This window comes from Myodes glareolus, chromosome 17 (assembly GCF_982192425.1).
Source record: "Myodes glareolus chromosome 17, mMyoGla1.1, whole genome shotgun sequence".
Lineage (NCBI taxonomy): Eukaryota > Metazoa > Chordata > Mammalia > Rodentia > Cricetidae > Myodes > Myodes glareolus.
Window position 1 is genome coordinate 57,665,315 of NC_142042.1, and position 23,167 is coordinate 57,688,481.

Here is a 23,167-nt window from a genome sequence, read left to right on the forward strand (position 1 = left end):
CTATGCATTGTGAAGCCGTGGACACTGTTCAGAGCAGCGGGGTGGAGCCCGCAAGCTCCCTTAAGGACTGATGGTGCTGTTTGAAAAGTTCTGGAAGCATCCCATAAATTGTCACGAATAAAGCTGCCATTCTTTTCTCTTTGCCCAGTAGGTTCAGCAAGGAAGAAATGAAAAAAAAAATCAGAACTGTGTTAAAAAATATCTTGTATCAAAGTGACATTATCAAGATAGCAGACTAGGAAGCCCCCTTGCCTCTTTTCCATAGGCAAACATCAAACACCAACAATAGATGGGGTGGGGGTGAGAACTCAAAGTTAAAACAACCCTCAAGAGAGTATGAAATCAAAGATCCACAACAACAAATAAACTGTGGTGCGCGAGGTGCTTCTTGGTGCTTCCATTCTAGTTAGCGGCGTCGGGTGGTATGAGCGTGGCACCGTACGGGATGGTCCATCCCAGTTCCTTTCCCTGGGCCCCCAGAGCAGAGCAGAAATTCCTTCTACTTGGATCTCTCTGAAGGTGGTACAAGGGGTTGATTATGATCCAGATCTGTTATGATCCAGAGTTTATCCAGGGAGAGCAGAGGAGGGTGCATCCAGCTTGGCAGAGCTGAAGGAAGCTGTGATGTGCTTTAACACACGAAAGCTTCAAGGGAATGAAGAGCCATAGATCCCCGGGGAAAGAGAACATCGGTAGAAGAAGACAAGGGAGCATTAATGGCCCTGAGAGAAAGATATCCATGCCTCAAGGCTCCTCTGGGGAGTCAAGACATTTAAAAGCAATTGGACATTTGGGGGAAACTTTGAATGCTTACAAAGCAGCCAGCAGGGAGGCCAGAATTAGCCTGAGAAAACCTTGAGACTTAATTATGGATTGTCACCAAAGGATAAGATATGTCCTAATGTGCTGAACTCTTCTCTGCCAATCAATAAACCCTAGAATGGTTGCAAGTTTCCAAATGTGCAGTTTATGAATTAAAAATAGGACACACAGAGGAACAGGGAAACGGCCTATTAAAATAAATAACAAATCTCCGTTAACAAATGTATGCACTGGATTTATCAGATGTTTCTAAACAACTGTCTTTATGGGGTGAGAGAATTAAAGGGGGCCGGGAAAGGGATGTTTGAACCTAAAGAGAGTACAGGCAAAGTACTTGTCTGTGTTTGTAAAAAGAAAGAGCAGAAGCCCAGGGCTGAACCAACAGGGACTAACTAAAGTCTGCTAGAGGGGTTTGCCCACAGCCCCAAGAAGGATGGACAAAGACTCTGCAAGCCCGAACATGAATTATTTGAAAATATGCAGTCTGAAGAGTGCAGGGCACAGACCAGGGTGGAAGGTCCCTTGTTGCAGCCACAGCACCCAGAGCAGCAAGTAAGAATGAAATCGCCATAAAATGCCTCGATCGTTACCACTTTATTTGTTGCCTAGGATCATGAATGATTTCAATGTCTAGGATTTCTCAAGCATCATTTTAATTTTGAACCTGCACAATTATTACTGTTTAATGTTTATGCGTGGACAAGAGGCATTGGGCTTCCTAGTCTGTTGTCTCAATAATTTTGCTTTGATTAAAAAAAAAAAAGACAGAAGGAAACTGAGTATAGTCTAAGGAACTAGAGGAACACTGCCAGGGGTGGGATATGGTGGCACTAGGAAAATCATCTGAGCCGATTATTGGAGTAAATAATGGCTGAAAATTCCCCAACCTTGAGGAAAGAAAAACTACACATCCAAGAAGTTCAACAGACTCCAAGTGTGACAGACTGGAAGCCACTCCCCAGGCACGTGGCCAGACTGCCACAGCCTACACAGAGAACCCTGGAAGCCGTGGGAGAAAGGCTAGCTCCTCACATATGAGGGTCTTTACCAGTGTGAAGTTCAGCTGGAATATCCAAAGTGATAGGAAAAAGCAAAGCAAAGCAAAACAAAACAAAACAAAAAAACCAGAAACCTGTCAACTAAAATCCTCTAACTAATCAAATTGTGTTTTAAAAGTGAATTAGAATGAAGAAACTTCAGAGACAAAGTTAAGGCGGTTCATGGTTATATCAATAACCATGGTGTGATCTTCAGTAAGCATGAAAGAGAACCCTTTAATTTAATTAAATCAATTAATTAACTGTTATTTTTTTCCGAGATAGGATTTCACTGTGTAGCCCTGGCTGTCTCAGAACTCTGTAGGACAGACTGGCCTTGAACTCATAGAGATTTTCCTGCTTCTGTCTCCCAAGTGCTGGGATTAAAGGTGTGTGCTACCACCGCCCCTTTAGTCTTAACTGAAAATAATGCTAGCTAGCAACTTAGCTCTGTGCAAAAGTTTAAAGTTATTTGACAAAAATAAATCATGAACATAAATGTCTTTAAGTCACCACTACGGTGACTTTTGATTTGCATTGTTTATTTTAATAATTATCATTAGGGCTGAAGAGATGCTCAGTGGTTAAGAGTGTTGCTCTTCCAGAGGACCCAGGTTCAATTTCTAGCACCCACATGGCAGCTCACAGCCATCTGTAACTCCAGTCCTAGGGGATCCAATACCTCGGCCTCTGCAGGCATCGATGTGGTACACAAACATATGTTTAGGCAAAACACTCATTCATAGAAAAATAAGTAATACAAAATTCTCCTTAGAATCCTCAAAATATTGAAGAGACAGAATATTTCCAAAGACCAAACACAACAAGAAAAAGGAGCTCTATAAGACTATTCTTTGTGAAATCCCGAGGACACTAACAAACTTAACAGGACAGGAAGAGGCTCCTGCACACACACACACTGTGGCCAAGTGATATATGTATTCTTGAGATAGGAAGGTGGCTCAGTATATGAAAATTAATATATACATGCATGTTTTTGACTTACCAATTATACTTTAGTAAATCTAGGAAAGAAAAGAAAATATCTTAAAACTAAAACAGCAAATTCAATGCCATTAAGACATCAACAAAGTCAAGGAGAAAAGCCCGTACCAACCTTTCACACGATCTAGAAAAAGCACTAGGCAAAGTTAAAAAAAACCTCGCAATTAGAAGTAGAAGAATAGAATTAACAAAATATTTAATTAACTAAAAGTGGATGTAAGACTTAAGCACGGCAACTGAAATGCCCCTGGCAGAGGAGACACTGGAGAAAGGGTCCTGCCGTTGGCTATGAGGAGGCATCCTTGGGCACAGTCGAGCTATGGAGCAAGGTAAACTGAGCACCTTGCAAAGCTAAACATGTGGACTATCACAGTAGACTGTCAGTGGAAGGAAGGACAACCTTGGGGTAGAAGAGCGCATTGATGCAAAATATGACAGCAGGCAAGGGCTTTCTATCCAGAAGGGTTAAGCGTCTTTTGCAATTTGATACTAAATCACCAAACAGCTCAATTCATAAACTGGCAAACGAGGAAGGATGGATGATTGAGAAGGACTTTAAAAGACGTGTTGATGTCATAAATTATTAGGGAAATGAAAATAAAAACACAAGGAAACATCACTTCACACCCGCTAGGATGATTATTACAAACAATATCAAAGAAAAATACACCCACATCAAAGAGAAATTCAGAACAACATCAAACTCCAGAACACTGTAAATGTTGGTGATGACGTGAAGGCCTTGAGTTTTTTGTGCGTATCTGGTAGGAATGTGAAGAAGTAGCTGTCACATGAACCAGCTACCCCACTTCTTCAGATTCTCAGAAGAACTCAAGACAGGGACCCCAGCACAGTGTTTTATTTTGTACACTTATATTACTAATAGTATTCACACTAAGCAAGGAGAGATGACTCCCAGAGTTCGGCAAAGGATAGGTAGTTCAATAAAGTATGGGATGTACCCTAAAGCAAAGGAATTCTAACCCATAGTTCAAAAGCCACTGACGACATTCTGCTAAGTCAGACAAGTCAGTTACACAGGCAAATGCCGGCTGGTTATTCCTATATAAAACCCTTTCAGCAGGTCAATTCAGACGGAAAGAGAAATGGCAGCTTCCAGAGGCTGGTATAATGGTTTGGATTTCCCCCTCCAAAGCTCATGCTGAAGTTTAATTACCTTTAAGAGGTCGTGGTGGTGCACACATTTTATCCCAGCACTCGGAAGGCAGAGGCAGGTGGGTCTCTGTGAGTTCGAGGCCAGCCTGGTCTACAGAGTGAGTTCCAGGACTCCAGGACAGTCTCCAAAGCTATACAGAGAAACCCTGTCTCAAAAAAAAGGAAAAAAAAAGAAAAAAAGAAAAAAAAACAATAAAACAAACAAAAGAAGCAATCAGGACATGTGAACAACACTCTTATTCAATCTTTTTTTTTTTTTCAGGAGTAGCTTAATTGCTATAGAGGTAGTCTTTGATAAAAACAATTCAACCCTATTTCTTTCTTTCCTATACTTCCCTATGTGACACCCTCTGCCATGCTATGGCACAGCAAGGGCTCCTGTTGGATGCTGCACCATGTTTTAGCACTTCCTGGCCTTCAGACACATATGAAAGAAACCTCTGTCCTTTGTAAATTGTCTAGGCAAAGGGTTATGTCAGTAACAGCAAACAGGCAAAGACAGCTGGAGCAAGGAAGGGAAGGGAAAGGAAGTGAGCGTTGCTTCAGGAGCACTAACAGGTTCAGTGAGCATCCCCTTCGCCACTGTGGCCAACGGCACCTGCCTTGACAGTCGTGTGGAAAGATTTTCATTTCTATGACAGTCTATCACTTGGGGATATATTCCAAGATCCCCAGTAGCTGCCCGACCCTGCAGAAGTGTTTAATCCCACAATGTAATTGTCTTTTCCATCTTTCACTTAGCAGAGAAATAACACTTTTTCAGTCTCGACAGCAGAAGTAGCGCAGCTTCCTTTTCCTTTCCCCACACACTGACTGACAGAAAATCTGTTCCTATAGCGCTCAGTGTCAGCCTGCCCTTCTTCTCCTTCCTTATTCAATCAATAACCTTTTTCTTCCTCCTTGAAGGAAGCCGTTCTCAGCTTCTTTCGGCTCATCCTGATCACCATCATGACACCCTTGCACCACGAAGCTAGTGTTGAGTGAAATGGTGGTGAAATGTGAAAAGCAAACCCCCGTGCACTGCACAAGTGTGGTATTACAGTCGTCTGTTTGATACACCAGACGGCTTGGAAGAGATCAGTGGACAAACTGCCTATGTTCAGTGGACACACTGGACGTAAGGACGACTCCTGTCACAGGTAGGATGGAGGGCGAAGCGGTACATGATTTGGTAGGGATACATGGACGGCTGTGTGGTTCAATACAACGGTGCATTTCGTCAATTTCCATTTAATACTTTCAGACCACAGTTGGCTGAGCGTATCTGAAGCCATAGGAAGGGAAGCCTCAGGTAATGAGTGTGCTAAAGCTTCTTTGGGGTGCAAAAGCTATTCTAGATTGTAAATGTGTCCATGCCACACGCATTCCCACGCTATTATTTTAGAGTCTCACTGACAGTGCATCTAAAACTTTTGTTCTTTTAAATTTTGAGGTGTGATGTTTCATATATATTAATACATGTTATCTACAGCAAAGATAGTCAGTTGGATTTGCAGATTAAGTCAGGAGCAATGGACACCCAGACGTGGCCTCATTACTTGCCCTTTTTCTAAAGTCAAGCATCCCAGGTTGATGTTGGTTTCCTCAGTCAAACTAATTTCCCCTGCATCCTAATTACTCTAGTATGACCAACTTTTCCAGGGTCAATTAAAGACATATGCAAAGTATTTCCTGGCCACCCAAGCTTGCATCTTCCTAATCTCCAATTGTCCCTAGTCATTTAGTGCTCAATAATAGGGTGCCTTCTATTGTTACCACCTTTTGGTGCTTCAGAAACAACTAAAATGTCCTGAGAAGTTGACAATAATTCCAGCTTGAAAGGGCAGCTCCCAAATCAATCAATCTCTCAATCTATCTATTAATTGATTGATATAGATATAATACGAAAATGAGGTCAAATCACCAGAACCCCCGAATGGTGAAGTTGGTTCTTCTGTTCAATTCCAGTGAGGACTGCTTTCAGAATATCAGAACTACTGATCTGGATTCAATGAAGTCATCTGAAAAACGATCTTTTGGAATACTAGAGAATTACCATGCTGTCTCCTATGCCCCACCCCATCACACATGATTGCACATGCATACTCAAGCACATATACCTGTACACGAATAACAAACTCTTCATGAATTCAAAAAACAGCATATTCTCAGACATACCACTTGTATAACTCCTTACCAAACCCTATCAACAAAGAATTCTCATAAACATTGTCGTCTTTAGCCAAATTCAGAATCTTCACTTCATAGCTAAAGCTATATATATTACCTTGACTTGAAATTATATCTATTAGTATAGAAGATTGATTGAATCTATATTGTTTGGATACTATGAAGAAGGCTGAATGTTTTCCTGTTTCCAAGCCATAAGAAAAACAGGCCTGTAGAATTTTAGTTCAATCAGGAAAACCAAAGCTTTATGTCCGCAGGACTGGACTGACAAACAAAGTGTCAGTGCCTGCACCAACCCCGTGGTCAGCAGTAGATAATTTAGGCAAGCATGCTTCCTCTAACTCCAACTTGGCCAACATCATCTCAAAAAAATTTGAGAGAATTATTTTGGCTAGTTTTGACTTGCAAAAGCAAGAGAGAGGATACTTTTGTAGAGTGATTTGACATACATCTCTGAGAGCCTGAGAATGTTACTGGGGATTATGGAGTTAACGCTCTTTATGGCTAGTGTTTTTTTGAAACCACGCAGAAGAGTCATAGTTATGACGCATGAAGTCACAGCAGAAACTGGAGTGTCAGTCTCTTCTTACGGGGCTCACCAGGACTAATTTTTATATCGGATAGCATTACTTCCCATAGAGAAAGAAACAACCGTATTGGAAAATAAGGATAAATAGGTACCATTTCCCGGGAGGACAGCAGGTCCATTTTCCTTTTCTTAACTCCAAACTCTTTAGTGAATCATATACCCGTATGCAAAATGAAAAATGAAACCAGACTCGCTCTCCACTGTTGTAAGATGTTCCCAGTGGCAGACTGGAATTTCCAGAAATGGCCTTTCTTTTTTCAAAAGACTACTTGAACCTAGAAACTTTAGAACCTCTATGTGGATTTCTACCTGCTGGTGTCAGAAGCCTTTGGGTTCTCACTGGAGGTGGTCGAGGTCTTTGGAACTGGGCTTGCGTGCAGCTGGGTCCTCTGATTTGAGTCTTAGATTGCTGTGTACATTTCCACAAATGTACACAAAAGGAGTTACTAGCTCCTTTGAGTTCCTGTAGCTTCAAAATAGATGAAGAGCTATGTGTATATGCATTTTATATGTACGAGTGTTTTGCCTGCACTTACGTATACGTACAACCTACATGCCTGGTCCCCAAGAGGCCAGACCGGAGGTAGCGTCCACTGGAGCTGGAGTTACAGATAGTTGTGAGCCACCCTGTGGGCTCCGGGAATCAAACCGTGGCCATCTGCAAAGACAAGTGCCCTCAACCGTTGAGCCTTCTCTCCAGCCCCAGATGAAAACGTTTGAAGCAGTGACTCGGAGTGTGTCCTAATTTGTTTCAGCTGTCAACTTGACGCAACCTGGAGTCATCTGAGAGCGTCTCAACTGAGGGACTGACCACAACAGAGGGGCCTGTGGTCATGCTTCTGTCTTGATTGCTGATTGATGTAGAAAGACCGAGCCCATTGTACAAGGTGCGATCCCTAGGCAGGTGGGCCCGTGTTGGATAAGGAAGTGTGAGCTAGAGTCCGAGAGCAGAATTCCTGCAGGGTGTCTCCTTCCAGTTCCTGCCCTGACTCCCCTCAGTGATGAACTGTAACCGTAAGCTGAAATAAACACTTCCTCTCTGAGTCACGTTGAGCCGTGGTCATTTATCAAAGCCAACAGAAAACAGAACAGGGCAAGCCATGACATAGGAACATTTTCTATTTTCACAGTCCCTGCCTGTTGACATTCAGTATTTACTAAGATATGGCTGTGTGCAGGGCCACAGACGATTGGACAAGATATCAGTCAAACAAGAAGGGAACAGTTCGCCAACACAACAGCCCCAGTACAACTTGGACACATCGTCTGGGAGCCTTCGTTGGAAAGGAGCCCTAGGCGTGGCATTGGCCCTGGTGTCCTCCACCCTCATTCACATCTGTCAACCCCTATTGAAACTGCAGGACAGAGCTTCCCATCCTGTCTTGGGTTTTCCTCTGGTGCAGCGAACTGAATCCAGGGCCTCACTCAGCCCTACCACTGAGCTATATACCTAGACTCCTTGTTCACCCCTTTGTTAAGCGCCCTCCACCCCTACCCAGGACATTCTTTGTGATTTGGAGCCTGTAAGGACCTATGAGAGCAGTACTGAGCAGACAGTGTTCCAGCTGCCTCAGCCCCGGGCTAGGGGAGACTTGAGACGGGAGACTCACCTGGTTCAAGTGTGCAGCTATGAGCGAGGGTTCCCATATCTTAGAGTTTGCGCTCCCGGTGCCTTTCTCCTTCTTGGGTGCCATGCTAAGGATGGGAGGTGCATTGGCCGCAAAATTGGGCTCACGCCCGGCTTGAGCGTCCCTGCTGCCGCGGTAACCGAGGCCACGCCCAGCTCCTGAACGGATCCTTCTCCCTTCCCCCAACCTGGTTCCTGACACTCTGGTCAACCGCTTCCGTTTCCATAGCAGCGGAGTTTCCCAAGTGCGGACGCAAAGTACCAAACTCCAGGAATTCCGGGGTAAATCTGACGATTTTTCCAACGTGACGAGGGGCCTCCTAATTTCTTTGATCCACTTCTTCTCTCTGCTTCTCTTGGGAGCTGAGTCCGGTTCGAATAAACAATGCGTAGAAACTCAGAATTGCTCATCCAGGCTTCCTCCACCAGGATTTCTCTGGTCCTGTCAATCTAGTACGGAGAGCCACAGGCCAGGCAGACCAGGTGCTTTTCAACCTCTAATCTCCCGGACACCTCCTCTCTGGGTGTTGAATCACTCCCCGCTGCCTCGCCTCTTTCTGTGTACCCCTCTATCTGCTCTGCCTAAAGGGCTCCCAGTTCCTTAAAGGAGTGTCACATTGGCAAGCAGAGCCCCCATTCCTAACCGGCATTCATCTAAAGTACCCTGACTAGGCTAAGACCTCAGAATGATGGTGACCATCACAACTGATGTTGATTTGTTCTGGGCATTGAACCCAGGGCCTCTGGAAGAGGAACAAATGCACTTGTCCACCAGGCCATCTCTTTGGCCCCTGACGTTACTTCATTTCTATGTGTGTACTTGTTCATGTTTGTGCAGGTACGTACACATGAATGTGGATGCAGTTGCATGTGGAGGCTGAGCCCCACCTTAGGTGTGTTTCTTTGGCCCCATCTATGTTGCTTATTGAGACAGGTTCTTTCCCTAGCCTGGCGCTTACTGAATAGGTTAGGCTGGCTGGCAGTGAGCCCAAGGGATTCAATCCACCCAGCTCCATCTCCCCAGGGCTGGGATTATGAGAACATATCTCCACACATGGCTTTTTAACTTGGCTTTTGGGGATTGAACTCAGGTCCTCATGTGTAGAAGGAGCAGTGGGCCGCTTCCCGCCGCCCGCCTCCCAGCTAGCTTTACCCCTGAAATAATTACACAGAAACTGTATTCATTTAAGCACTGCCTGGTCCATTATCTGTAGCCTCTTTTTGGCTAACTCTTACATATTGATCTAACCCATTTTTAATAATCTGTGTAGCACCACGAGGTGGTGGCTTACCAGGAGGATTCTAACCTGCGTCTATCTCAGAGAAGAGAGTCATGGCGACTGCCTCACTGCCTTCTTCCTTCCAGCATTCTGTTCTGTCTACTCCACTTATCTAAGTTGCTGTCCTATCAAAAGCCAAGGCAGTTTCTTTATTAACCAATGAAAGTAACAGTAGACAGATAACCCTCCTCCATCACTCATGCTTGCATGACAAGCCCTTCACCAACCATGCTAACTCAGCCCTACTTAGCTATTACTTTTTTAGGCTTCCTTGGGGCAGATGAGGACACCCAAAGCAGATCTCAACCAAAGGTATTTTACTGTCTTTCCCATGTATATAGAGCACAGAGTTGAGCAGTGCCTAGCTGTCACCAAGCTCTTCCTGGTGCCTAGAGGGTTTTATTTTCTCACACAGACAAGGGTGACGGGTCCTGCTTGTGGCCTGCAGCCACACTCTGTCCAGCACATCCTGCATGATTGTTGCTTTCCATGTTGATGAAATCTTCTGACCTTATAATCACTGTCTTGGAGGAAGAAATCATGAGGGCTTGGCTCACCGAGGGATTGCTCTGTATCCTTGCAGACTTTGAAAGGCTCCGAAAGCCTGTGTCTTAAGGCTGTGATCTCCAGAAGGTGGCGCTTCTGAGAAGTGGGAAGAAGGGAGTAGGTGGAGCCTAGTGGGTGTATGTGGGGTCTTTGAGTGTGCATTACTGGGACATGTCCCTCTTTCTGTCTGTCTTTGCTTCCTGGCCACCGAGCTAGAGGCAGAGTGTCCCACCTCCTGCATGCAGCCATGGTATGCTTCTGCCTTGTCACAGCAAGTGGCCCAAGTAAAGTCTCTGACACCACGTGGCAAAATAAATCCTTCCTTCCTGTAGGTTGCTTATCTGAAGCATTTCTCCTGTCTCCAAAAGGGGAAGCTGGCTCCGTCAGCAGTGCTTTCCAATCACTGTTGTTCTACTTCAGCAGGTTTGGGATGGGGTTTCTCTCACATTGATTCATAACTTGGACCCGTTGAGGAAAATATTTTCTCCCCCCTTTCCCCCCTTTTATTTTGAATACTGATAAGGAACAAAAGGCACTTTTCAAAACAATCTTTCTCAATTAAAAAAATCATTAGTTCTTGCAATACGTGTATTTTATTTTCTGGGGGATGCATACCGACTCCCACAACATTCACACACTCTGCATCTGTATCTGGAAGTCCTTTCTGTTTGTCACAAGAGTGAAATGGCTGAGGCATCATGATGTCAGAGGGATTTGCTAGAGAAGGGTTCTCCTGATGGTCTCCACAACAACTACTGAGGCTATCACTCCTTCATTTCAGGGCATATTTCTCCAGTATTTTCTCAGTGATACAGGATGAAACTGATTTTGTATTCTTGTTTAAAGGTCATCTCTTACAGATTGAGGATATCATTCTGAATTCTGGTCATGTTTCTCAGAGTTTAAACTGTTTGGAAAACTTTGATTTTATGAGTGAAATAATAAAATGTTTATTGGCCAGTTAAGCTCATGTTCCATTTAAAAGCTAACTACTGTTTATGTGTCCCATTTATCACAAATTTCATCTCTTCTTGGATGTGAGAGAACATGACAAAGTAATGACCAGCCCAGTCAGGTCATTAGCAGACGATTTGTCACATCGGTGTGACATAAGAACGAGAAGCAGAAAAAGAAAAACGGAATAGGAGACTTATAAAAAGTGTTATTTTTGAGTTGCAAATAAACAATCAGTATTTTTTTCTAACAGACAATAACTATACCACCTAGTTTTAGAAAAAAAATGTTTTGGGCATGTGAGTGCTTTGCCTGAATAATGTTCAGTGCACCACATTTGTCCCTGGTACCCACAGAGGTCGGAGGGGCACCGGATCCCCTGGAACTGCAATGGAAGATGGCTGTGACCATGTAGAGAACCGACGCCTGCCCTTTAGCAGGTGGAGCAAATGTTCTTACTGGCTGAGCCATCTCTCCAGCTCCAATGCTAATTTTAGCAACAATGAACTGTTTGTAATATTTATTGGCATAAACCTGTTTCTCATAAAGCATCTCCTTTTCTTTAATCTCCCTGTAAGAGTCTGATTTTCTAACTTCCTTTATCCTTGGAAGTGAAAAGGTGACTTAGTTCTCACTAACAGGGTACAGTACAATTATGTATTTTTGGTTATGGGCTTGACCCTTAAAACCACTTCCCATGTGTTGTTCAGACCCTTCCCTCATCTGCCTAGCTATTGTGACATTGATGTCCTTGGCAGTTTGAGTGATCGCTCTGGTACAGAGGTCTCTCCCAACCTTTTCTCCACCGAAGAGGTTTTCTTGGACTATTAAGTAGTTGGGCAATGACTTCTCTTTAAGCTTGGAAAACGCTGGGTGGGCTGCAGCCACTGGGCTGTTGCTGGTCTCTTCATTAGCTGTGCTTCCATTTCTGTGCCTGTGGGAGAGCACCCTGACCTAAAGCAACCTAGGGGAACTGAAGGGAGAATTTCAGCCTTCAGTTCCAGGTCACAGTTGGTTACTGAGGGGAAATCAGAGCCGGAACTTAAGGCATCGTGTCCACAGTCTAGAACAGAGAGACAGCCAAATATGTCGATCTTGGTTGGCTTGTTGTTTCACACTCAGCTAGCCTTTTCTGCTCTCACACAAATCAAGGCCCAGCCCTATATTTGAGGTTGATTTTCCCACTTCAGTTAATAATGGAGACAATCCCCCACAGATATACCTGCAGGTCAACCTGATCTGATGAATTCATGTTGTAGTAGGTCACTTGTTTGTTCCTGACTGCCCGACAACTCAGACCCAAAATAATCACACAAAAACTATATTATTTAAATCACTGCTTGGCCCATTATCTCTAGCTTCTTATTTGCTAACTATTACATTTTAATTTAACCCATCTCCATCAATCTGTGCATCACCACGAGGTCGTGGTCTACCAGCAAAATTTCAGCGTGTCTGTCTCCAGAGGCTCCATGGCTTGTCCCTGACTCAGCCTACTTTCTTTCAGCATTCAGTTTAGTTTTCCTTGCCTAGCTCTACTCTGCCCTATCACAGGCTCAAGACAGTTTCTTTATTAACCAATGGTATTCACAGCATACAGAGGGGAATCCCACATCAAATTTAGGTTCTGACAAGCTCACATTTAAAACTATCCATGCCACCATCCTGATGTTTTTATTGAGAGTCTATCAGTCATAGCCTTTTTGAGGCAGTCTGAGGATGCAACTTTGCTACTTTCAAATAGACGTGGGTAATACTTTCAAATAGCTACCATGACAGACAGAAAAATCTAGTGTCTCTCCTCTAGTCCTGGTCCCATCCCCACTGTGCCTTCCACATGCTTAGGCAGAACATCCTTTGGCTTCTTTATCCAGTTGAAAAATTTCTTATTTCAAATAACTGGTGGATGACAAACTTGTTAACACTATATCACATATATTCAGGACAGTTTTTGATCCAGGATACTTTGTGATTTTCTTTTCAGAATACAAACAAGTTCATTGCTTAGCTATCTATATACATAAATTATAATTTTGCTAATATTCTAGAGGAAATGAGCTTTTAAAAGACCCAAGTACACATTTCAGGATGAAGGAATGCACTTCTAGTGGTATCTTTTATGGTTTCCTTGGTAAAGGTACTACCAGAATAAACTTGAATATGGAGGGTTTTCCAAAATTGATTTAAAGAACCTCAAAGGCGTTTGTTTCCCCCAAGTGCCTTTTGGTCAGTCTTGGTCCTGTTCATTATTCTAGGGAGAGTGGTATTCTGGATAATTTATGGTGTAGAATTGGAAGACATTCTATGGTAACCAAATTTATAGGAGATTTCATCATGGTATTGGTCTGTTTAATTTCAGAAAATAGGTGTGAATGATGATGGTCATGGTTTAAGAACCAAAGACTATTCAACCAATAGGAGGCTTTGCTAAGAGCTGAAAAAAAAGCATTCCCATCTGTCATACATTTATGAATTGGTATAATAAATTGTTTCCCCCACTAAATGTAAGTTGAAAATTTCAAACATATACTTTACTACATAAGGTTTCCCATATGGCAGTGGCTAACACAGAACTATACTATTTGGAGAATTTTCTCTCGCATTAGCAGGGGTGCTCTTGGCTTGTTTGATTTAGTATTTCCAGTAATATTTTGCATTTAATATGTGTAATTCAAGGACAGCCTGCTTTGGGGCTGGGCTGTTTCTTTAGGGTACTGGGCTTGCATTGAAAATATTTTTTGTTCTGTCTCATGCTTTGATCTTAGAGGGCTCAGTTAACTTTCACCCATATGTAGACTCAAACATTCTCCTTCTTACCTTTGACATGATCGAGCCAGCTGTTGGCACAGCGGTATTTCCACTGTGAAGAGATAACGTTAGGAGCTATGCAGTGAGCCACCTCTGAGCCAAGATTCCAGGTATTAGGCATCCATTCAGTAGACCTTTGGTTACGATCTTGAGACCTACTAATTTCTCTAGTTGGCATCCTGTACCCAAGGGCAATTTTCATTGCAGAGGCTTTGTTTCTACCATGCCACCTGTGCTTCTAATCTCCTAAATAGAAAACTAGAATATAGTGCCTTTGGATTTCTTTGTCCGTAGTGCTGAGGTCTAGTCTGCTTTCACAGCTATAGTCCAGACCATATGGAGGATATTACACCTGGACCCAAGGGTCAGTCTTAGCTTGCTACTCAGTCTTCGATGCAATCGAAAGTGTTGACTTTAAGCTTTCAGGCTCCTTGTTGTTCTGCTGCTAGTTACTTTGGATACGGCACCTCTCCCTCCGCATCACCGTGGAGATTAAAATCAGCTGCAGCACTTGCTACTCACAGTCCCTGGTGGGTTGTGGGCAGCCTGAGAGCAGGATCACTTTCTAGAGGACTTCCCTGGGAGCCCTCTGCTTGTGCCAATGATAAAAGCAGTAATCTGGAATCGGTGGCTTGGACTTTGAATGCTTTGCTATGTATCTATAAGTCCGTGGGACTGTAGTTAAGTCCTTCTGATTTTTATGTTATCTGTCATGAGATAGTTCAGGACACCAAATCTATTCCTTGACGAATCAGAAAATAACCGTCATGCATATTAAAAATAGAGCGACCGGGCATCTGTTTCATATTCGCTAGTGTGGGATTTTTCTATCTAGGCTTCTCTCACTCTGGTTTTCCTCTGCAACCCATGTTCAGTATCTTCAGTGAAGGAATTTGTCCTTCGTCCTTTGGGGACAATTTCAAACTCCCCGCATGGAGGCTAAGTCTCTGCTCCAAGTGCTTGGTGCTGTGTTTGATTACTGCTTTATCAGTGCCTGTTCCTTATAAACTTTACAATGTGAAATAATTTCATGTTTCGTGCTGCACAAGGTTCAAGAGCTCTGGTTAACAGGAATGTATTTCAGGGCTGCTACTGTGTCCTCATGGACTGCACCAGTTCACAAGACACTGGGCTGCAGGGAAATTCTTTAGGAACGGAAAGTGATTGGTGACGGGCATCAAGCACCTGATAGTGACATATGCTGGCTTGATAGGAGTGGATTCTGCTCCCCTCCCTTCCTTCCTCCTCCCGACCTCTGTCCCCCTCTGATTACTTCCTCTTCCTCCAATGCAATCTCAAAATGTGCAGGGTCCTACTCGGAAGGTGTCTGAATAATTCAGAGAAAAGTGTCTCTGTGGTCTTGGAAGTACTAACTGCATCTGTACATAGTTAACTTCATTTAATTTTTTCATAGGTAACTAACTTGTTATATCTTACTATGTATGACAGTCTTTGTTCCTATGTTTACTTTCTCTGCCTTCCAGCTTTTGTGTAAGGCTGTGCTATCGAAGGGAGCCACTCAAAGGCTATCTGTAGCTGGAGAAGTGCCCACACTCGTTCAGTAGGACCGAATTGCTTCAGTGCCTTTTATATTACAGACTCACAGAATGCTTACCTGCTTGTTAATATTTATGTGCTTCCTCTCAGATTTGTTCTGCTCTGTTCATATGTTATTTTGAATTACATTCATCTTCCTGTGAGAAAATGCATTTGTTCACGGCTGCTGGTTTATCCACCGGGGCATGTATGACCCGCCAAGTGGCCACACTGCAAAGAAACACGACTCTTCCCTCCTAGCCCTCCTCCTCAGCTAGGGGTGGTGTCAACTTGACTCCAACTGAAATGAGATAACCTCAAGCTGCTGGAGCACTCCTGTGAGAGACTTTCTTAATTGGATTCTTTGAATTGGAAAGACCCACCCTAAATCTGGGTCATGCCTTCTGGTGGCAGCCCAGGTCAAAGGGCACAGGAGAGGAAACTGCGGCTTCCTTCGTCTTTTTGCTTCTTGCCCTTACTCTTACAGATAGGTTCATTCTTCCCATTCATCCCTTGCTGAGGATTTCCTTCACGTGTATTAGAACCTACCTCTTCAGGATTCCAGTGTAGACTGAAGATCGGTGATTCTCCCGGAATCACTCAGGACGTTAATACCCTCTGGGACTGCTGAGATATCCAGCCTCATGGACTGTGTAACTGTTGGATTCTTGGTCCTCCTATCTCTTTGTCTGCCTGACTGCCTGCCTGCCTGTCTGCCCATCTGATTATCCCTGAGCTTTTACCTGGCTTGACTTTGTGCAAGTCTTGGAGATTATATTTTTTTCTGACCCACTCCAAATGTACATTTCAGACGACTTCCAAATGAAGCTCTATATTTCAATTGTCACACGATTGATACAAACAAGGATGATGAACAAAAGAGAATACTTGGTGCCAAGCATTAGGCAGTGGGAAGACTGTCAAAGCCAATGACTACTCACAGTCTCTGTAGGCAAATACATCGTCTGTGGGTCACACAGCAAGCAAGCCTTCATTCTGCATGGCCTTCTATTTCTGAATGAATCTATTCAGGTTCTCCTCCATTTTCTTAAGGGAGCCGACTGCTTCTAACTTTCCTAACCAAAGAGCAGTGCCATGGACTGTCACGTTTCACTATTCTGCTGTGTCAAACAAAACAAAATTTCATTGTCTGCCAGCTTTTCTGCTGCGCTTTAACTTTGTGGGCTATGTGGATTCAGCTCTGTGTTTTTTGGTGTGATCTGCTGGTATGCATGTCGGTTTTTGTGCCCACCATACTGTTTTTATCACCATAGCTCTATAGTTTTAGGTGTGAGAATAATGCTGCCTCTGGCTGTATTCTTTCTATTTACATAGCTTTATCTTTCTCTGGTCTATTTGTTTCCACATGAATTTTAGAACTGTCTTTTTTTCTTGATCTGAAGAATGCTGTTGGATTCACTTTAGAGGTTGCACTGAATCTAGGTTACCCTAGTAGACTGGTCATTTTTACTATGACTTTTGCCAGTCCAGATGTATGAACAGTCTTTCCATTGTCTACTGTCTTCTTCGATCTTGTTAATGTCTTAAAATTTTCATTGTAGGAATCTTTCATCCTGTTGGTTAGGTTTATTTCTAATTTATTTTTATCTATATTTTGTGACTGACAATTACAAGTGAGATGTTTTTTATGACTTCTTTGTCAGCAAGTTCATTGTTGGTGTTTTAGTCCACCATAGTCTGAAAGGCACATGGAATTATCACTATTATTACTATTTGAATCATTAAAGTTCACTTGTGGTTTACAACAGGCTCAGTTTTAGGGAAGTTCCATTTGCCCCTAAGAAGAATATGTATTGTCTCATTGTTTGGCTATGTGATCTAAAGATGTCTGGTAAGTCCAACTGATCTACTATGTTATTTGGCTATGGGATTCTTTGTTTTTTGGTTTTTTTTTTTTTTTGGTATTTTGAAGCAGGGTTTCTCTGTAGCTTTGAAGCCCGTCCTGGAACCAGGCTAGCCTCAAACTCACAGAGATCTGCCTGTCTCTGCCTCCAATGTAATCGGATTAAAGGCATGCATGACCACCACCCGGCTCTTTGCTGATTTTTCATATGAAGTATCTAATTAGGTGTGTTGGAGTCACCTATTATTATTGCTTCTAGGCCTATGTGATCTCTCATGCTTTAATGTTTGTTTTATGAAGTCGTAAGCCCCTAGACTCAGTACATAGATGTTTACAATAGTTGTGTACTCTCAATGAATCCTTTATGTCAGCTCAGTAGTATAGAAAAGAATGTTATTCATACCCTTGAAAGATTTCATAAGTAAAAGTTCATTCATTATAGTTAGTATACTGAACTACATGGAATTGAGTCTTATAGTGACTTGCTGAAGTTTGTATATCATTTGTTTTCTAGGAATTTGTGTGTTAGAATCTTGGTACCAATGTGGTGGCTTCCAAGTATAGTGACTATTAGAGCCAGGCCTAGCAGAAGACAATTAGGTCTATTCTCATGAGTTCATGGGCACGAGCTCTGTTACTACTAGTGGATTACTACTAATCTTATGGATGGGGTAGGGTATCAGAGCTTGGGCTAGTTCCTGAAGGAGGTGGTTGTCGTAGGAGGGAACACGGCTCTTCCTTACTCTTTTGCCTTCTTGTCTGTATACACGGCCTTGATTCTCTGCTGTGCTGTGTTGCAGCCCAGGGGCCATTACTAGGACAGCAGCTGTGTTGTTTGTACCTTATGCCACCAGAACTGTAAGAAAACATAAATCTCCTTTCTTTATTTATTGCTCTCCACTGTCTGGTACTTTGTGACATCAGTCCTAAAGGACTGCAGTGACTATGCTCACAGTTTTCCAAGGTAAGTGTGTTTTAAAGTGGAGCACTAAGACCACGGTATAGCACGTAACTGCCGTGCATTAAGCCCAGATTGAAGATTTATGTTTAAGGTTTATGTGGAAGCTGCTCTTAAATTCTCCATCCATCGACTTCAGCCTCCTGAGGCTCGGGATTGAGTGTGTGCTACCTTGCCTGGCCAATAAGTATATTTTCATGTAAATCAGTCTCTATGAGTTAAGTTTTACTTACATTGATATTCATTCTGGATTGTTTATAGTAAAAGGAAAAGCTAATTTTTCCAACAATAAAAATGACAGGAGAGAGCTTAGGGGACAAAAACCTTGAAGAAATACTACTCTGTTTCCTTGTCCAGCCTAGATATGGGGTTTTCCCCTTGGCTTATTGTGTCTTGCTTTGTTTTGGAGACTTGCTCTTTTCTGTAAAGGAAACAGTGGGAGTGGATCTGAGAAAGAGGGGAGGCAGGAGGGACTAGGAGGAGGAGAGAAAGAGGACATTGTGGTTGGGATGTATAGTATGTGAGAAGAATCTATTTTCAATTAAAAAATACTACCCTAGTAATAGTTCCCCAGAGAGCCGCATGATCTCAAAAGACTTGACAAAGCCACATGAGCCAGAATGCAAAAGAAAGTGCTCCCAAGGTTGAGAGTAGATCACTCTTCCCAGCCCGGAGTAAAAGCCACTCAAAGGAATTACCTGAGACAGACACCGAGCACCATCACTCACAAGCAACACTGCACTGTCACTGACTGTGGGGACAACAGATACAGCCAGCATATTGGATGGAACCACACCCAGATTCCCTTTCTGTTGCTGTACAGGGCTTGGGCAATGAACAATGCACTAGGAAATATTACCGAGTGGTCCAAGTGAACAGGCAGGGATGGGGAGGGCTTCTTGCACAGTGATGGTCTGGGGTGTCTGCTCTTGAGCGTCTTTAAGTGGGAAAGCAGACGAGTGTGGAAAACAAGAGGAGAGAAGCACTGAGCCTTGGACGGCTCTAGAGATGAAGAATAGATGTGCGAACCTAATGCTGAGATGCCTGGGAAACATATTTAGGTTTCCTTCAGTCTGATAGGAGAAACTAACTTCACCTTGATGCAAAGATCCCTTCCTGATTGTTTTCTCCTTTACATCAGTGTCCAGGCAAAACAGGCTACCATGTAGCTTAAAATTCAGGGAAATGAACACGTAACTGAACCGTCTCAGTGGTTGGTGTTTAGACATGCTCAGCAGAGCAACTTACGATCAAGAGCTTTTCTCCCAGATTTTTCCCTATTACTGGAACTGGACAGAACAAATATAGAAAACTATCCTAAGCCATGCATATGCTTCTGGGCTTGGAGCCATGCCTGCTGTGAAGCAGGCCCCCTTCACACCTGCCACCAGAGAGTACACCTCCTTCAGTCTCTCTCCTGTCAAGCCGAGCCAGAGTGAGATATCAATGGCAGCACAGCGGTTGGTGTCACCAATACCGGGGCCCTTCCGTTTGGAATTCCTACCAGAGCAGTGACAGCTGGGAAGGAGGCAGGTGTGTGAGGCACTCTGTGAGAAAGCTGCCCTTTTAACCTGCATAGCAGATGCGTGGGAAGCAGAGAAGGGGGATGGCAGAAACTTAAAAAGGCATTCCGTCTACACTAGAGAGCCTCTCTTAGTGAAACAACAGCTACCAGGGACCCATGTGAGAAGGAAAAAAAAGTGAAATATGTTTAGTTATCAAGTAAGGATAGATAGCAAGCCCTTTGTGAGCTAATTAAAATGAAGAAAGGAATGTGGAAAAGGCAATGCAAAGAGAATACGGAAACTACAAAACTGCCGACTGTTTTCCTGTGAACTTCCGGATCTCAAACCATGTGGTATCAGTACTGGGTCTGTCCATCTGGATGCCACACCCAGATCCAGTCATTCTCTGATCCATTTATGTCTTATTGCTGAGATGCTAGTACTAACTAGTATTTACCCAGCACTCTGCTCACACACATAATCACATCATAACCTCCCAACCATTAGTGGAAATTATTGTCATTATTTAGAAGTTAACTGAGGCAAAGGTTATCCAAAGTCAGATCTGAACGCAAGCCTCTGAAACCCAAAATGTGAGAGTCCCCTTCTCATACTGTGTACAAGACCATGTCAAGTTAGCAAGGCATCAAAACCAGTGCCCTTAGAGAGCCTACTGGGAGAGTGATGTGGCAGGAGTCTTCCATTCATGTCTCCCAGCCTCCAACTGAACAATAAGCCTAGAATTCTACTGCGTGCCCAACACTGATCAAGTGCCTCAGAGAGAGAAGATAGAATCAGACATGAAGGATTCTTTCAAGAAAAAAATACAAGGAAGAGCAACTGTTTGCGTCAGCTAGGATTGTCGCTGAGGCCTCTCTGAAGGGGACAGAGCTCAATCCACGGAATACTAAGCGGAAGATGCGGCCAGTTCAATGGTCGATCCTCAGTGTGAGCAAGAGTGTGGGAAGCCACAAACCATGGGGTTGCAGGAGGGATGAGGAGGGCAGCAGGTCGTTATTTCCTGAGATCAGCTTAATGGGATTATAAAGTGTGAGGAGAGAAAGGGGTGAGAAGAGAATGGAAGGAGATAGCAGAAGGAAGGAAACGAAACCTTTCTCATGTCTTCTAGAGGTTACCCACTAAGTAGGCAGACATCAGCAAAGCACAGAAGTTGGGAAGGTGGACTCCGGAGAGCACAGAATTATTAGAGAGTCTTAGGTGGGCATTTTAAAAAATGAAAGCTTGTTTGCAGGTAGATGTAGCTGCTAGTGGGCAGATGGAGCAGAACTGTGGCAACACTCCTGCCCCCTAGTGGCATGGAGGTTATCTGAACAGTGTCTGTGTCTGGTAGTGGGAGCATGCTGGATGGAATAGGTAATGGCTCTGTTCTTGGGTCCAAATTGCAATTCTGCCAATTGAAGTCTAGCCCTGGGTGAGCCAACCTCTCTACGCCTCAGTTCCCTCCTATGCCTACTGTCAACAACTGCTGCATCATTCTCTGCAGTGGCTCTGATGATCATAGGAATGGCACTGGCTCACACTCACTGCACAGGCTTTTATAGCCACCGAGGGGAGAGCAAGTGCTTAGGAATCGCATGGCTGCTGATTGTTTAGCTTTTCCTTACTTTGTATGTTTTTAACCAATGAACTGACTCCAGCCAATACACAAAGCTTCTGTAACACGAAACCATGGCGGAAGAAATGTGAAAGGCCAGTTTGTTATTCAAATGCCAGTGTGTAGATTGTTGGTGTTCTTGGAAGATTTCATAGCCTGTAAGCGTGTCCCACAGCTATGCTCATCTGAGACGTAGAAAGTTCCATTAGGTTATTGTCCTGGATTAAAAATCCCCTTGCACCATAAATATTGTTTTTAGAAAGAACATCTTTAAGTTATTCTTCTTTTAGTGATACTATTTATTTATTTATTTATTCATTCATTTTTATTTTTGTTGTTGTTAGACTAACTGTACTCACTATAAGAAGTCAAATGGACAAATGCAGATAGAAATCTCAGGAGAATTCAGTGTGTGAGCCGTGTGGTGGCTTCCATTAAGCTGGGCAGGGGAATGAGGGAAACACTTTGAAAGCTGTAGCAGAAAAGGGGGATCTCAGTGCTCCAGCAAGGGCCAGGGAGATGAATGCCGCCACTCTGCTAGAGCAGAAGCAGCCTCAGTTGGGTACAGGATGACAGAAATCGTGTCTGCTCTACAAACAGGCAGACATATTTGATCCTTAACATCTTCTGCTTTTAACTTCCTTCCCTTCCCTTCCCTTCCCTTCCCTTCCCTTCCCTTCCCTTCCCTTCCCTTCCCTTCCCTTCCCTTCCCTTCCCTCCCCTCCCCTCCCCTCCCCTCCCCTCCCCTCCCCTCCCCTCCCCTCCCCTCTCTTCCCTTTCCCTTTTCTTCCCTTCTTTCCTCTCTCCCTCCCTCCCTTCCTCTTCTCTCTCTCTCTTTCTTTTTTCCTTCATTTTATCCATTCAACAATCCTTTGATCTCTGCTCTGTTTTCAGTATTACCGTAAACTCTAGGGATACAAAGTCATATAAAAATACATCTCCGATAATGATTGGGTCTGGTGGTGATGAAAGCTAACCCAATAATTAAGCATATTATGATGTGGTCAGTTCTTGATTCCTGCAAGAGGACCAGTAATTCAGCCTGGACTTTTTTGATGGAGCAGTTGACTTCAAAGAAAAGGAGTCTCAAGCTAAGTGGTGTATTCTTTAGAGATAGATGGAGATGTGAAGAGGGACTAGCATAGGGGGCTGAGACACGACCTTAAGGAAACACAAGGAATTTTCTCTGGTAGGAGAGCTGGGCATGATTGGAGGAGCACTCCCCCACAAATAAAATAAAATAAAATTTAAGAGAAAAGAAGAAGAAAAGGAAAAATCTCATCATGGAAGCTGCAGTGTGACACACTGAGTCACGCAGTAAACCCCTTTGTCCATAGATATTTACTCTCAAGTGTTCATTTCCAAGAGTCATTGATCTGGTTCAAGGCTTCTGGATTCTGCTATACTATAGATGCTGGGTCCTCACTGGGACTCCTCTTGGATATCCTGTTGTTGCCCTGTGTCATCTACCCAGCACCCTAGGTGGGCTCATGTTTTCTTCTTGGAGACTGGGGCAGACCGCTCCAGACCTGTGTGTGGGTCACCTTGTCCCATTCAGGCCATCATGGCGCTGGGCAGGACCATGCTTCCATGGAGATAATTCTAATCACACATTCTCCATACAGGCTTACTTGAATGATGACCCCTTCCCATCCTGCCAGCTCAGAATAAACCTC

General features: G+C 43.6%; 1 protein-coding gene across 1 annotated transcript in view; it reads right to left on the bottom strand.

The window, feature by feature from the left end:
- Spag17 (sperm associated antigen 17) overlaps window positions 1-8,583 on the bottom strand; it is a 216,288-nt gene extending 207,705 nt beyond the window's left edge. Inside the window, exon 1 of the mRNA XM_048442183.3 lies at window positions 8,409-8,583. Coding sequence (XP_048298140.3) covers window positions 8,409-8,492 — 84 coding nt within the window. The 5' untranslated portion in view covers window positions 8,493-8,583. The remainder of the gene's footprint in view (window positions 1-8,408) is intronic.
- Between the last annotated feature and the right edge of the window lie 14,584 nt (window positions 8,584-23,167).